This window comes from Balearica regulorum, chromosome 2 (assembly GCF_011004875.1).
Source record: "Balearica regulorum gibbericeps isolate bBalReg1 chromosome 2, bBalReg1.pri, whole genome shotgun sequence".
Lineage (NCBI taxonomy): Eukaryota > Metazoa > Chordata > Aves > Gruiformes > Gruidae > Balearica > Balearica regulorum.
The window spans coordinates 166661847-166674755 of record NC_046185.1 but is presented as its reverse complement, the minus strand read 5'-3'; the positions used below and the strand labels follow the sequence as shown (position 1 = coordinate 166674755).

Below are 12909 nucleotides of genomic sequence, written 5' to 3'. Positions count from 1 at the left end.
AAGCAGTGTGGCCTCATCCAGACCACCTCCTTCAGCCTACAGCAAACCTGAAATGTGCCTAAGCATTATTTGGGGTGGTGCAGGCTGCAGGCTGGTAAGAGCTAAAGCAATGCCAGGGAGCGTGCTGGCAGTAAAACAGCATGGAGGACTGCAGAACAGCACTTCATCCTTGGTCTGCCTATTTTTTCTTGTTAGTAAAGGTAAAGCCCTGTCAACTGGGAGCTTCTTTAGTCAGTGCCAAAGTCTCGGCTGCCCTCTCTTGTCCATCCTTCTCCCTGGATTGGAGGAACAGCCCTGGTCCTCAATGCTTTCTTTCCCTTGGCCCGTTTAAAAACACCCTCTCACCCCATCAAAGCAGTGCCAGCCCTTGGGATGGGACGTGTCCCCTCCCTGTATGCTTGTACATACCCCTGCCCTGTTCCAGGGTTCAAACACAAACCCAAGACTTTAAGCTAAGGCCTTGGACCCTCCCCAAAATGGTCTTATCTCCTTCCATCTCATCCTGACCGGTCTTCACTAGAAATATCCCCTTTGTATTCCACCAAGCCAGAGATATCAGCTTTGCCTTCTTGAGCACCATGTTTGCAGCCATGAGCAGGTGATTTGTAGGAGGTGTGGGACCTGTTTCAGTGTCTCACACTTCTTTTCCTCAACCTTGCAGCAACAAGGCTGGAAGAGGAGACAAAATGCTGGGATCTATGGGTCAAACAGCCTTCTCTTCCCAATTCATCTACTTTGCATTGCCCTCAGGCTTTCTGGGAAACCTGGGCTTCCCAACCTGATGCTTTTGGAGGGATGAACTACAGATCTTTGCCTGGTCCACTTTCTACAGGTGTTAACTCTGAACCCTAAGAAAGTACTTCCCAATGGAGTATTATTCCCTTCCATTTAACTTTAGATGTCTGTTTCGAAACCTGGGGACTAGGGCCAGCAGTAGGGTAAGGAACGGTGGTGCTACCAAGAGGCAAAGGGGAAAATGATGAATGAGGAAATCCAGAAGAGAAGCAAAAGCTACTGCCACAGCAGTGAGACAATGCATGATTGGTTCTTCTGGAGAACTAACAGTGCTGATAATGAAGGCTGGCACTGTCAGCAGAGTAGAAGGGAGCTAGGCACCAGCCTGGGAAAGGAGATGCATGCCCAGGTCTACTGGATCTCTGTGCACACCCTACGGGCTCTCACCCATACAACCCCCCAGCAACAATGCTGACAACTATTATGCAGCAAATTTGGCTGCTTGGCAATTACAGGAGGGATGGATGATTCATCTCTGTTTCAGCAGAAACAGGAAAACTGGCAAATGTAAGGACGCAGGGATCCACCTGGGCTTTCTTCTCCTGCTCCACCTCAGATCTCTCCTCCACGCAGCTCTGTTCATGGGATGGCAGTCAGTTCACCCTTTGGCTTGGTCATTGTTCTGCTTAATCTGGGTAACTCAGAGCCCTTATCGCCCCAGGAAACGCTGAGTCAGGTCAGCCAAGCACATGCCCGCATTGACCCCTACGGAGATCCTCTTTGTGTTCAGACTTGTTGGCACAGAACCAGGGCCGGATCCTTACCTGGGTGCAAAACAAGGGCTGACTCCATTCCATTTTCACCAGCTGAAGCACACTCCCCTCCCCCTGCTCTTCCATAAACCTGAGTCATCTTTTGCTGATGACAGAGTAAATTAGGGGTACATAATAGCTGTGACTTTGAATGGCCTGATTTCCCACTTCCAGTCCTACAAAATATGTGCCAAAGGCACTTAAAGTTCAATTTGTTGATCACGCTGATATTGTCAATGACACCAAGGGATGCAAGGGCAAAATCAGTATAAAAATGTGGGTAGGGAAGAAGAAAAAGCAATCATCTATTGCATAGTCTGCTTTAAACACTGATGCAAAATTTGCTCACATCTCATAGATTCAGACATCATGATTTGGCATCCTTTAAGAATGGACTCAAATCCACAGCTGAATCCAGCCTTGTCCTGTGGTTTGAAAAATCCAGCCTGACAGCATGCTTATCATCCTTCTCCACCGCCACCATAGCCAGAAACAAGAGCAACACTCCCCCCTTTCAGACACCCACCCCCCTCAAATTGCTCTTGTTTTAATGCTTTCAAGAAGGCATTCATTGCACAAGGCAGCCAGCCACAAAAGAAGCTACTGAAGCATGGCCGAACATGGTTTGGAGAAGCATCTGGAAACTGGGGGCTTGTCATCCGACCCAGATCTCTCAATTTGCAGAATTCTCTCCCTTCCCATCCAGATGCAACCCAGGGCCAGGAGACCGGGACCAGCATGTGCCAGTTGGGCTTCTCTAATTTACCCTCCTGCTCTCTCCTTATTTCCCTGCAGTGACACTGATTGGCATCAGATGAGATTCTCTTGGCCCTCTGCGCTCCACAGGAACACCACTGATTTACGCCAGCAGAAGGCTCTGGCCCCTTGAGCTTTGTGGTTTCTATGATGAGGTTAAGGCAAATCACAGAGAAAATCTGATCCCAGGAATGAAACAAAAAAAAAAACAAAAAAACAAACATACTTCATTGTGGTGGTGAAAGGCTGACGGAGAAACACCAGTCATGGTGGGAAATGAATTGGAGATTAAACTGGTACTCTGCAGTGGGATCATATGGTGGGATGCTCCGAGACTGTTTAACAATGCTATGGCATGAGTCAGAGCCGTACAGCCGCACGCGCACTTGTATACACACACGTACATTAGCAGTTTTGTACCAAACCCTGTGTCTTTGTCAGCTGAGGAAATAAGACATCGAGGCCCACCCAGGTTCTGTGGGGTGATGATCTGTGGTGGGATGCTCTGCAGCTGAGCGGGTCCCTTGAGGATGTGGGGCAGCTCCGAGATGCACGAGCACCCGTTGCTGACATGTAAAGCCAAGCAAGGGAAACCAGCCCTATCCTGCTTTGTCCCCATCCAGTGGCTAGCCTGGGTAAACAGTCCTGGTAATTTAACACAAGTGAAAATAATCCACGTCTGTGTTAGACACAGGGCATCAGAGCCTCTGACCACATACTGGCGTGTGTTTTAGTAACCATGGCTATTTAGACTGGGAAAACGTTTCCACCTCAGTGCCTATAGAGCCATTTCTCTCTCTTTTATCCTTTTCTGGGAAGAACAATAAAAATAAATCATGTTTCCAAATGCACAGTGTCCACCTTCGCTCCCCTCAAGTCCTCGTTGCCTTTGCTGCACATAGAGAGCAAGAAATGCCTGAAAGCACATGGAAAGTCAACGGGACAGCTAAATCTCAACTCCTGGTCTCCTCTCCTCACTGAAGTGGCCATTTTAGAGCAAGCAATTCAATGAGCATAACCTTGAGGGCACTGGAAGAAAACACAAGCTCAGACAAAATCTCAGGGATATCAACTGTGAGAGGTTAAAAGGCTTGATAAACTGATGGCTCTTGATAAGCCAACAGTCTTAGGTTTCAAAGCTGTATGTGTTGGTCATCTTTTAGCAGCCCCACCTCTTATCAGCTCCCTCCTACTTTTATTTTAATTTTTTTTTTCTGTATTTTTACTGAGCTGAGTGAAATCGCTAACGATGAAATAGATATGCTACGTAATGTTGCTTTATTGATCTTACTCTTCGAGTGCGGCCGGGAGAAACAGGTCATTTCCTTGCAACCACTCGCCACAGCTGGTGTCTCAAAGCTACTTTAACTCTGATTGGTCAGTGTCTGAAAGGAGAAGTGGTTTGGGATATAGGAGTCGAGAAGAAAGTCAAGGTAATGTTGAGGTGAGGCAGAGGTTTAGACAATAAAAGTGAGATAGATGGGAATAGCACGTGAAGTTCATGGAAATCAGTCCAGTGATTTCACTGAATTTTGGAATTTGATTTCTATCTTTGCAAAACAAAAGAGGCTCCTGGCTGTTTGCTCTGGGAGGAGATCAGGCATTACCTAACGTGTTTTAATTCACACTGTCAATGAATTGATTACTCTGCAGGTCAGCCCATGGTTTCCTATGGCTGAGCAGTCTCAGGAGCCCCTGGCCCCACCGTGTCACTGAATAAAGTGGGTTAGAGACCATTCTCAGGTCTTGCGGGTAAAAGAAACGGCAGTAACACAGTCTGGGTGCAAGTGAGCCTGTGCATGAGCCAGAGCCAGCCTTGTCTTTTGGTGGGCTTCCATGTGCCTACAGGGAGTGGTCTGAATACAGGCTCTCAGCAGGATGGGGAGGTGGAGCCGAGGAACAGCACGGTGCAGGAAAGCGTGAACAAAATCAGGTTCAAAGGATGCTCCTGGGTCCAGCAGTCCCAGCCTCCCTTGGGCAGAGCAGGACTAGGATGCCTCCAGCTTCTGAAACCCTCCTGTTCCTCCTGAGCTAAGAAATGCTCCATTCCATGTCTGCTACCAGCAGTGCTCCTGTGCTCAGTGTATGAATTGGTCTCATGGCTCCTCTGGGATGCTGCACTCTCTCGAGTGAATAAATCAAGGCATTCAGATGATGATTAAATAACTTGCTAATGGTCCTAAACAGTGTCAGAGTCCCCCAAAGTGCCACTGGGTCTCAGTTAATTTAGCATTTGTCCTCTGCTACGTGCCCAAGAGGTGGTAGATCCCTACCATCCGTTGCTCCTGACAAAGTGCCTCATCCCTTAACCTGTGGCAAGCATGAGCTAGGTTTTGCATACCACTCACTTTTCTGTTAAAACATACAGAAAAAAACCCAACAAAACCCCAAACCATTTAGGTCCCAAGCCAGAGTTCAGTAAAGGGAAGAGAAGGTTTTCTAAGGACACCCTGTGACTTTCAAACCTGCTTTTACAGATGCAATTGAGGCCACTTCTTACTCTAAGTGTGGCAAGACCAAGCAGATAAAGACACTGAAATGTTTGGAGAGAGGGGAAGGGAGACTTAAGTAAAGATAACATCGAGGAGCCCTGATTAGCAACAGGGCAGCCATGTGAAAAACGAGATAACCAGCCTGCCTTGTGTGCTGAGACAGCAGCTCCTGTCTCCAGCCCTTGCCCCAGACACTGATCTAGGAGGAGGTCTCTTTTGAGAGGCCAAGTCTCCTTTGGATGAGCTGCCCTTATCTGACAGACGGCTGATACTCAAGATCGTTAACGGTGGAAAGACTCAAAGAGACCAAACACCTTTGGGCTGTGAAGGTTCATTTGTTCTGCACTTTGACAGGGTCAGAGAGGTGGGCTAGGGCAGGATGGCTGTGCTGCCTTGTCCTGCTCAACACCTTCCTCGACCTGGACATAGGGGGAATGGTTTGGCTTGAACCATTCCCCTGTCTCTGCAAGTAACAGACCAGAAAGCAGGTAAGTAGGTACCACCTCTGCTGTGTTTCAGGTTGTCCAGGCCACTTCTGAGTCTTGGAAGTCCCTGTTTATGTCTATATCGATAAATACAAGGACTGGGTCCTGTCCTCTGCCCCTAAAGTCATGCGGCACAGCACATCTGCGTGCCTAAATTAATTTTTTCCCTAAAAAAATGCGTGTGGTCACATCCAATACCCCTGACCTGCGTAAGCCTGCACCACCACTTGGCACGATGTGCAGGACTCATCTGCTCAGACGAAAACTCTGCCAAGAAGTATGCTAGTGATTAGATGGTGTGACTGATGGAGGGGAGGTTCAGAGGTAGCATACAGCCTATGCTGACCTCGGCTGCTGGCCCTGTGGCTCACATTGCTGTACGTGTATTCATTGCCAAGGAGCGGGAGGTACAACCAGGGATGGGGTGTGGGGTCTGTCAGATGGAGGATTTGGGTGGTTTTATGCCAAAGTAACATGACTGTACAACCATGGTGTCGGGGCGAGCCTACACACATTGCTGGCTGCTCATCCCTTCTTGTCCCCACCTCTGAGACCCAATCTCTCCCTCACGTGTCCTGGGGACTCAGCCAAGCCTTTGCTGCGCAGATGCCATTCACTGACCCAGCAACAAACCTTCTTCTACATTTATTTTCTTTTTTTTTCCATTTCGCGTTAGTTTGGTGCCAGCTCAGTGAACTGAATCAGCTCACGGAGAGGTGCACGTGGTCAGGAGGGAAGGAAGGAGACAGGAACACAATCCCTGTGCTGCTGAAACGCCTTGAAACAGGGATGCTGGAGGGGTGACAGGGAAGAGGGGCAGAGAAATCCGCTTTCTGCTTTGCTAGGGAAAGGGAAAAACATGTGGCCAGAAAGACAGGCCAGCCTTGCAGAGGATTTCAACTACCGAACCTGAGTTGCTGTCAGAGGAATTTGTGTTACGGGAGGATCAAAGTGTGACCTGATAAGAGGGAGCCATCAGTCCAAATTTTTCCCTTCTTGAAAATCAGGTTTCTGGAAGTGAATCCAGGCTAAGTCTCCGAAGGGAAAGGAAAACCCTAAACCACAGAGCCCCTCTAATCACTGGCAAGGGTCAGCCTGGCCTCAGTGGGAATAAAGGGATTAATGCCAAGCCAGGCACATCAAGCTCGAGTTTGGGTGTTTCCTTCCCATGACACAAGACAGCAAAGCTCAGTCTGACCCAGCAGGTATTCTGCTGGCTGAGTTTCAGCCCCAAGAGTAATTTGTTTATCGCCACGTCGCGATAAGTGCAGAGAAACAGCCCATCCAAAAGGTTGGGGGGGGATCCCTGCTGGCTTCTCCCTTTGATCCGGACAGCGTCAGGGGGCGAGGGGGTTCGGAGGGATCAGAGCTCAAAGGGCTGACGCGAGCCCAGCAACAGCCGTGGGGTCGGAGAGCTGCACAGCCTAGTCAGTACCTAAACACACGCCGGACGTCGTCGCCCTCTCCCAGCGCTGCGGGATGAGGATGGAGCCATTCGGCAGCAGCAAGGGCCAGTTCTCAGGAGGGGTTTAAGTCGGAGGCAGCTATAGTCCGGCTCTGCTATTCCCTCCTCCTGGTCTTTAGGCACAAAGAAAAATCCAATGACTGCAGGGTTTAGCTGGAGCCATAGCCCTGCCACCGACTCCAGGGAGCAGGATGTCCCCAGCTCTGTATCTCGGTGTCGGGAGAGATGCTTTACCACCTCACCCCATCCTGCGTGGTCAGGGGCTGCCCGGTAATAGCTGCCATTTAGGGGTTTCAGTGCAGTGTCTGTGCCCCAGATAACTTTGCAAAGCAGGGACTGAATTTTAACTGAATTTGCTCGAGGGACTGAGCGGTGCATTTCCCAGGCAGAGGGAAATCCTCCAGCCAGCATCTCTACACCCTAGGAGAGGCCCTTATCAGTACACCCGGCCCAGGAAAAGAGACGATACGAGACACACAGCTGTGGGATGACTCTCAGACTCTCAGCATCGTTTTTCAAAGGGACGTGGGAGGGCAGGACGGCGGTGGCAGGGGCAGCAGCTGTCTCTGCTTGAGCTGTCTGGGTTGGGGGTACCCTTCGCAGGGACTGCAGACATGCCATCCTAGCCGGAATAATCCCACTGATCTCAAAGCACTGCTCCGGGGCTATTTCTAGGAGGCCAGAAACCAAACAACAACTGCCTGGTCCTGAAAGGCACACCTTGGATTTCATTTCCTCCAGCCTTGACCCCCCTGTGTGCACAGTTGCCCTCTTGCTTTTCCTCTTCCCGACGCAAGGAGCTCACCCCAAACCCAGCCTGCTCGGGTCAGACTTGCCACCGGGCAGCTGAATTTTTTTGGCTTGCATGGGATGAAATCACAGCCCATGCATTACCCTGACACGGAAGCTTGTTTGCTTTATATTTTGCGGTTGAGTATTTTATAGTCCGGGGGTATCTGCTAATCCCGAAGTACAATAACAAAAGTCGTATCTTTCGTAAATACACAGGGCAGGGATGGGCACGCTCCCAAGCATGTGCAGAGAAAAGAACATTTCAGACATTATTTCCCTGCTCTTGGAGCCTGTCTTTATTTAATGAAGTTAGACAGCTAGTTGGGATTTGCAGGATCTCTATATAGGATTATTTTAGTATTATTATTCTTTTTATTACGGGCTGTATTCTGAGGGAGAATATTATTGTCTTTCCCTTGCAGCTATAAATTAATCAACTTCAAACCCTTCCCCTTTCCCGATTTATGAAGACGTGGGTCTGATCAGAAGAATAACAAGAAACAGATCAAAGAGCAAAACACCGACCAGCATCTCCTTAATCCAGCTGCTTTGCTGCCCGAGCACCGGGTCTTGGCTAGTGACCCAAGTATCGCTCTGGTGTGAACTTTCTGATTTATACCGGACCTTCCTACCAGAGATTAACACCAATGCTGCTGTGGATGCAGCTCCCTGGGGAACAGGGGCTGGGACCTCTCTGCAGGGAGTGCTACAGCTTTTCTGCACAACCAGAGGGAAGCTTCAGCGTTGCCCAAGCAGCCTGCGTGGGGCCAGGGCTGGGGAACCACAGATCGCAGCAAACAGAAAGGGGTCGAGACCGTTCTGCTGCCGAAATGCATCCCCCTAACGCGCAGCACCTTCTGCAAGGCACCGTGAAGCCGAGGTCCCTTTTGCTACCCATTTCATACCCCGCATGGACCTGCTTCCCTGCGTCATGCTGAGCTCAGCCAACTGCAGCAGCTTCGGGCTGATACCCATTTCCCAAAACGGAGCTATTCTCATCCAAAGTCTTGCAGAAGACTCGTGGCTCACTATTATTATTATTGTTGTTATTATTATTATTATGCAGAATATCTCCTCCAGTGACAACTGGGTTGGGGGCTGCTGGGCTGAGACAGGCAAGAGAAGGGAGTGAAAGCTGAAGGGCTCAGCAGGGCAAACCTTTCTGCTGGGAGATGGGACATGGGGAGGTTCTTCTGCCAGGAGCTCTGGCAGCACCTTTCAGATAAAATCACAGTGCCTTCATCTTAACATCTCCCGTGCTCCGCTGATGTCAGACCCTACTTTTAAAGCTCCTTTTTGCACACATCTTCTTTTCAAGCCCATGTTTGCAGGGCTGTCTGGCTCAGGCCAGTCTTTCTTCCCTGGCCCTTGGACCAAATAGCAGAATTAACCCAAATTTCCCCCCTCACCCTGCCAGATTTCAGGCACAGAGGGCTCAATCGACAAGAGAAATTCCCCTCGCTGTTTAGGCAGGTGTTAATCCTGATATTCCCAGGGAAATGCTGGGGGAGGACTTGTCTGGATTGCCGGGGGAGTTGGAGGAGAGCAGAGCTTCACCCAGTGCTTCACCCCACATCAAAGACAGCCGTCCGTCCCGCTCAGCTGCCCCTCAAAAGCCCAGGGCCCGGATGCTGATCTCGCTATAGATTTTGCGTGGCCGCAGGCTCATGGCGGGAGGGGGGAGCTTGATTTCTGCACAGACACTTTTAACTCTGAGAGGACTGACTTCCACAGCATTTTCCCTTCTGCTGAATTTCCCACCCCGCTTTACAGTTAATGCAGGGACACGCAGCCCGCGTGCTGCGGAGAAGTGATTCAGCTGCCGGCATCCTGCCCCATGATGTACCAGTGACACAGGCAATCAAAGAAACCATTTCCCATCCCTACTTCAGCACCATTGCTTCAAAAAGTGCCTTTACCGTCATCTTTGCTGGCTGACAAAAGGAATAACGGGAGTGACAGCTTCAGATTTAGAACGCATCGTGCTCTGCCTGACCTCGGCATCGCCAACTCTCAGACACAAAGCGACCGCGCTGCAAAGAACCCAGCAAAGAACCTGGCTCTCAAGACTCCAGTCTTCCAGCCTCAGACAGATGAATTGTGCCCTGAAGCTCCGAGCGGTCGGCTGCCTCAGTCTGTGGGAATCCTCCTGACTCAAGCCCCGTAACAGAGCTTTGCTTTGCTCTGCTGGGGGAGCGAAAGATCGGGTACCACTTTAAGCTTAGCCCAAAGCTGCCACCGAGCCTGTCTCTAAATTAAGTCCTTGCATCTCCATCCTTCTGCAGCTGCCCTCATTGATTTTTGCTTGTTGCTTCCAGGAGAGAGGCACTTGGTGACTTCTATTGATGGCAGCACATAAAGCACAGTCAGACCTGCTAGTGAAACATCACATATATACGTATGACCCTTCCTACAGTGTAGCAAATAAAACATCACTGTGCTGAAACATGCAGTCAATACCATATAGTGTTTCTAAGCTCATATAAAAATCAAGTTCATTTGGGAAAGAAACAACAACAGCAAAAAAAAAAAAAAAAGGCAAGTTGCTGTACGGTGGGATGACGTGGGGCTGACCTTCCTATTCTGCCTAAGTGGATGCGGGAAAGGAGACACAGCATCTCTGCAGCCCCTGAATTGTCAGGATGACTTTTCAAACTTTCTGGCAACTCCTTCAGCTGTCAACAGTGGGTTTGAAAAGCAAGGGAAGTGCCTGAGATGTGCACTTCAGCCTGGGCCTAATTAAACCAAATGGGGTTTCTAGCGGCAGGACCCTAAATCAGTACAGGAGGGGATCAGGCTTTTGGAAACACAGCAGAGCAAATACTCTTGTGCATTCCTCGCCTAGCCCTTCGCAGCAAATCTCCCTGCTTGCTTGTCCCTCTGTGATTCTGGCAGAGCTATTCCTGATTTACGCCCAAGTGCATCTCGCCCTGAGCCGGTGCGCAGGGCACGTTCAGCCGCTCCAGCCATGAGCCCCCGTCGCCGAGCAAATCACTTGTGATCTGAAAGTGTCTGTTTTGATGGGGATATAAAACCCAAAATACCCACTGGGAAGATAAGACAGCTGATGCTTGGTTCACTATCTGGTCCTCTGCACTTTTTGCAGGTACCGGGATGTACTGGAAGAAGGGAGCAAACTGGGAATGTGACTGGAGATGCACTCTGCAGCCCTTGCATGTCTTTTCTGGATCCTGAATTTTGCTGAACTGCAGTCTAGCTCTTTCAAGAACCTGATTTTCACTGGTACCAACAGAAACACCGAAGCTAGCAGGAATTTCGGTGCTGACTTCAGCGGCAGCAGAGCTGAGGAGCTGGGGGGGGAGCAGGTGCTACAGGACCTACTAAGCCCTGTCATGATATGGCCCCAAAGTCGTCCGTGATCACGGAGATGCAAATCCAATCCCAGAACAGGGTAGAAACCCCAACCATCACTAAAACCTCAACAAATGTCAAGTGGTCTCCTCAGCTTCCCCAATTTTCTTTGGGTTTTGAAAGGTTTATTTGTGCTTAGAGTTAGACCAAGACAGGGATGGACTGCAACAACGACTGTTTTCCGAGGGGCTGTTTCTTTGCATTTATCGATGAGATGTTTCCCTCCAGCGGAATGCTGGATGTGTGGGGGATATCCTCCCCCACGAGCCCTGCACAAGGTCCCAATCAGTCCCTACCAAACCCAGGGGACAGGGCTCAGGGTGATGGTTCCTGGAGGGTCAGGGAGGACCTGGCTGGAGCCAGGTTTAAGGTGAGCCCTTCCCTTCCAAACACATCTCCATCCCCCCGGGGAAGCAGACACCACTTTAGGTGGTGGTCGTGCCCCTTCCCGCATCAGAAGGCTCTGAGAAATGGCCAGCAGTGGTGGTGATTCCAGGGATGGAGAAAGCAAGGAAAGCACGTGTCAAAGCAGCGTGCCCATCAGTGGGTTTAATATCTGCTGGCTGATTCTATATGACATTCCCCTTCACTTCTGCAGAAGGGCACTGGAGACCACTTGGGGTCTGTAGATCTTAGCCCATTCCCCATTACCACCATCAAAGCACTTTAGACAGACTTTAGCCCTTTTTGCTATCTCTGTAAAGGTATTCTCACTCGGTGTGTGCAGGAACAGGTGAAAACAGTGCCAGAAAGCAAAGGGTTAATACTACTTCCATGCTCCTGAGTGTAAACTGTCTGCAAGCCCTGCACTCTAAGGTCCTCTCCAAATTTAATCCCAAAAAGGCAGGCACTGTTTCACTGAAATTAAGCAGATTTGCAGATTAAGAAGATTAAATTAAAATTAAATTTGTTGTCTTGGGGGGGAGGGATTAAAAAAAAAAAAAAGAAAAAGAAAAAGAAAAGGAAAAGTTGCCCTTTACCCATAGGTGTCTTTTAAATTATCTCCCAGTTTCCTCAAATCCCTGTCAAACTGCACGCGTTCCTGTCCGGAGGGGTTTAAAAGTGATTCAAACTCTTCGGAAAGCACAGACATTTTAATTTCATCTGGTGCAGCAACTCTTGAGACCAACTGCACACACTATCTGCCAGCAAAATAAGCCACTAGGCTGGAAAAAAAAAAAAAAACCCAAAAAAAACCCCAACACCAAACCAAACCAGTGCTCTGCCTTCTAAATCCTTGATACAGTAAATTACTCATCAAGGAAACAGCCGCGCAGATCGTTCAAGAATGCGAAGGGAAAAGATTGAGGGACTCACCAGAGCGTAGACTGAACTCAATACGGAGCAGCAGAGGATCAAACCCAGACTGTGATAAATCAGATATGATCCCATATCCAAGAGGCTTCTTCCAGCATCCAAGCTCGCTCAGGGAAGTAGGAGGACGAGAGGTCTTCCAGCGCTCCGGTTGCTGATGATTTCTCCTTCTCCTTCCCTCCCGCCCCCCCCCCCCCCCCCCCCCCTTTCCAGTATTTGTGTTTGTTTGATTGTTTGTTTGTTTCCACAGTTTTAGCCAGAAAGGCACATGACAAGAAAACCCGGTCCTTTGCTTCGTTTTCTCATGGCTGGAGATCTGGGCAGCTCCCTAAACGCAGCCGAGGAGCCCATGTGAAGCGAAGCAACTTCGCTCCCTTCAGAGCTGCAGCCCCTGGTGCTGTTTGTTTTCCGTGTGCATCTGTCTCAGAGCAGAAAAAATCACATCCATATGTCAAAACTGCTCTTCTGTTTCCTTTTTATGAGGCAGTGGGAAGTTCAAATAATTTCTTTGTCAAACGCAAACACACAGAAAGAGGGAGAGAGAGAGGGAGGGAGGGAGAAGGCGAGAGAGGGGTGGAAGGGGTGGGAGATTGGAGAGGGTGGGGGAGGCTTTTAACCACTGCTTTATTTTTAGATCCAGTAATTTTATCTTTTAGGTTTCAGAGGGGTTTGGAAGAAAAAGGAAG

At 49.4% G+C, this 12909-nt stretch overlaps 1 protein-coding gene across 1 annotated transcript in view; it reads right to left on the bottom strand.

The window, feature by feature from the left end:
- The window catches only part of PTH1R (parathyroid hormone 1 receptor), a 121526-nt gene extending 108824 nt beyond the window's left edge, over window positions 1-12702 (bottom strand). Inside the window, exon 1 of the mRNA XM_010301893.2 lies at window positions 12227-12702. Coding sequence (XP_010300195.1) covers window positions 12227-12301 — 75 coding nt within the window. The 5' untranslated portion in view covers window positions 12302-12702. The remainder of the gene's footprint in view (window positions 1-12226) is intronic.
- Window positions 12703-12909: the final 207 nt, after the last annotated feature.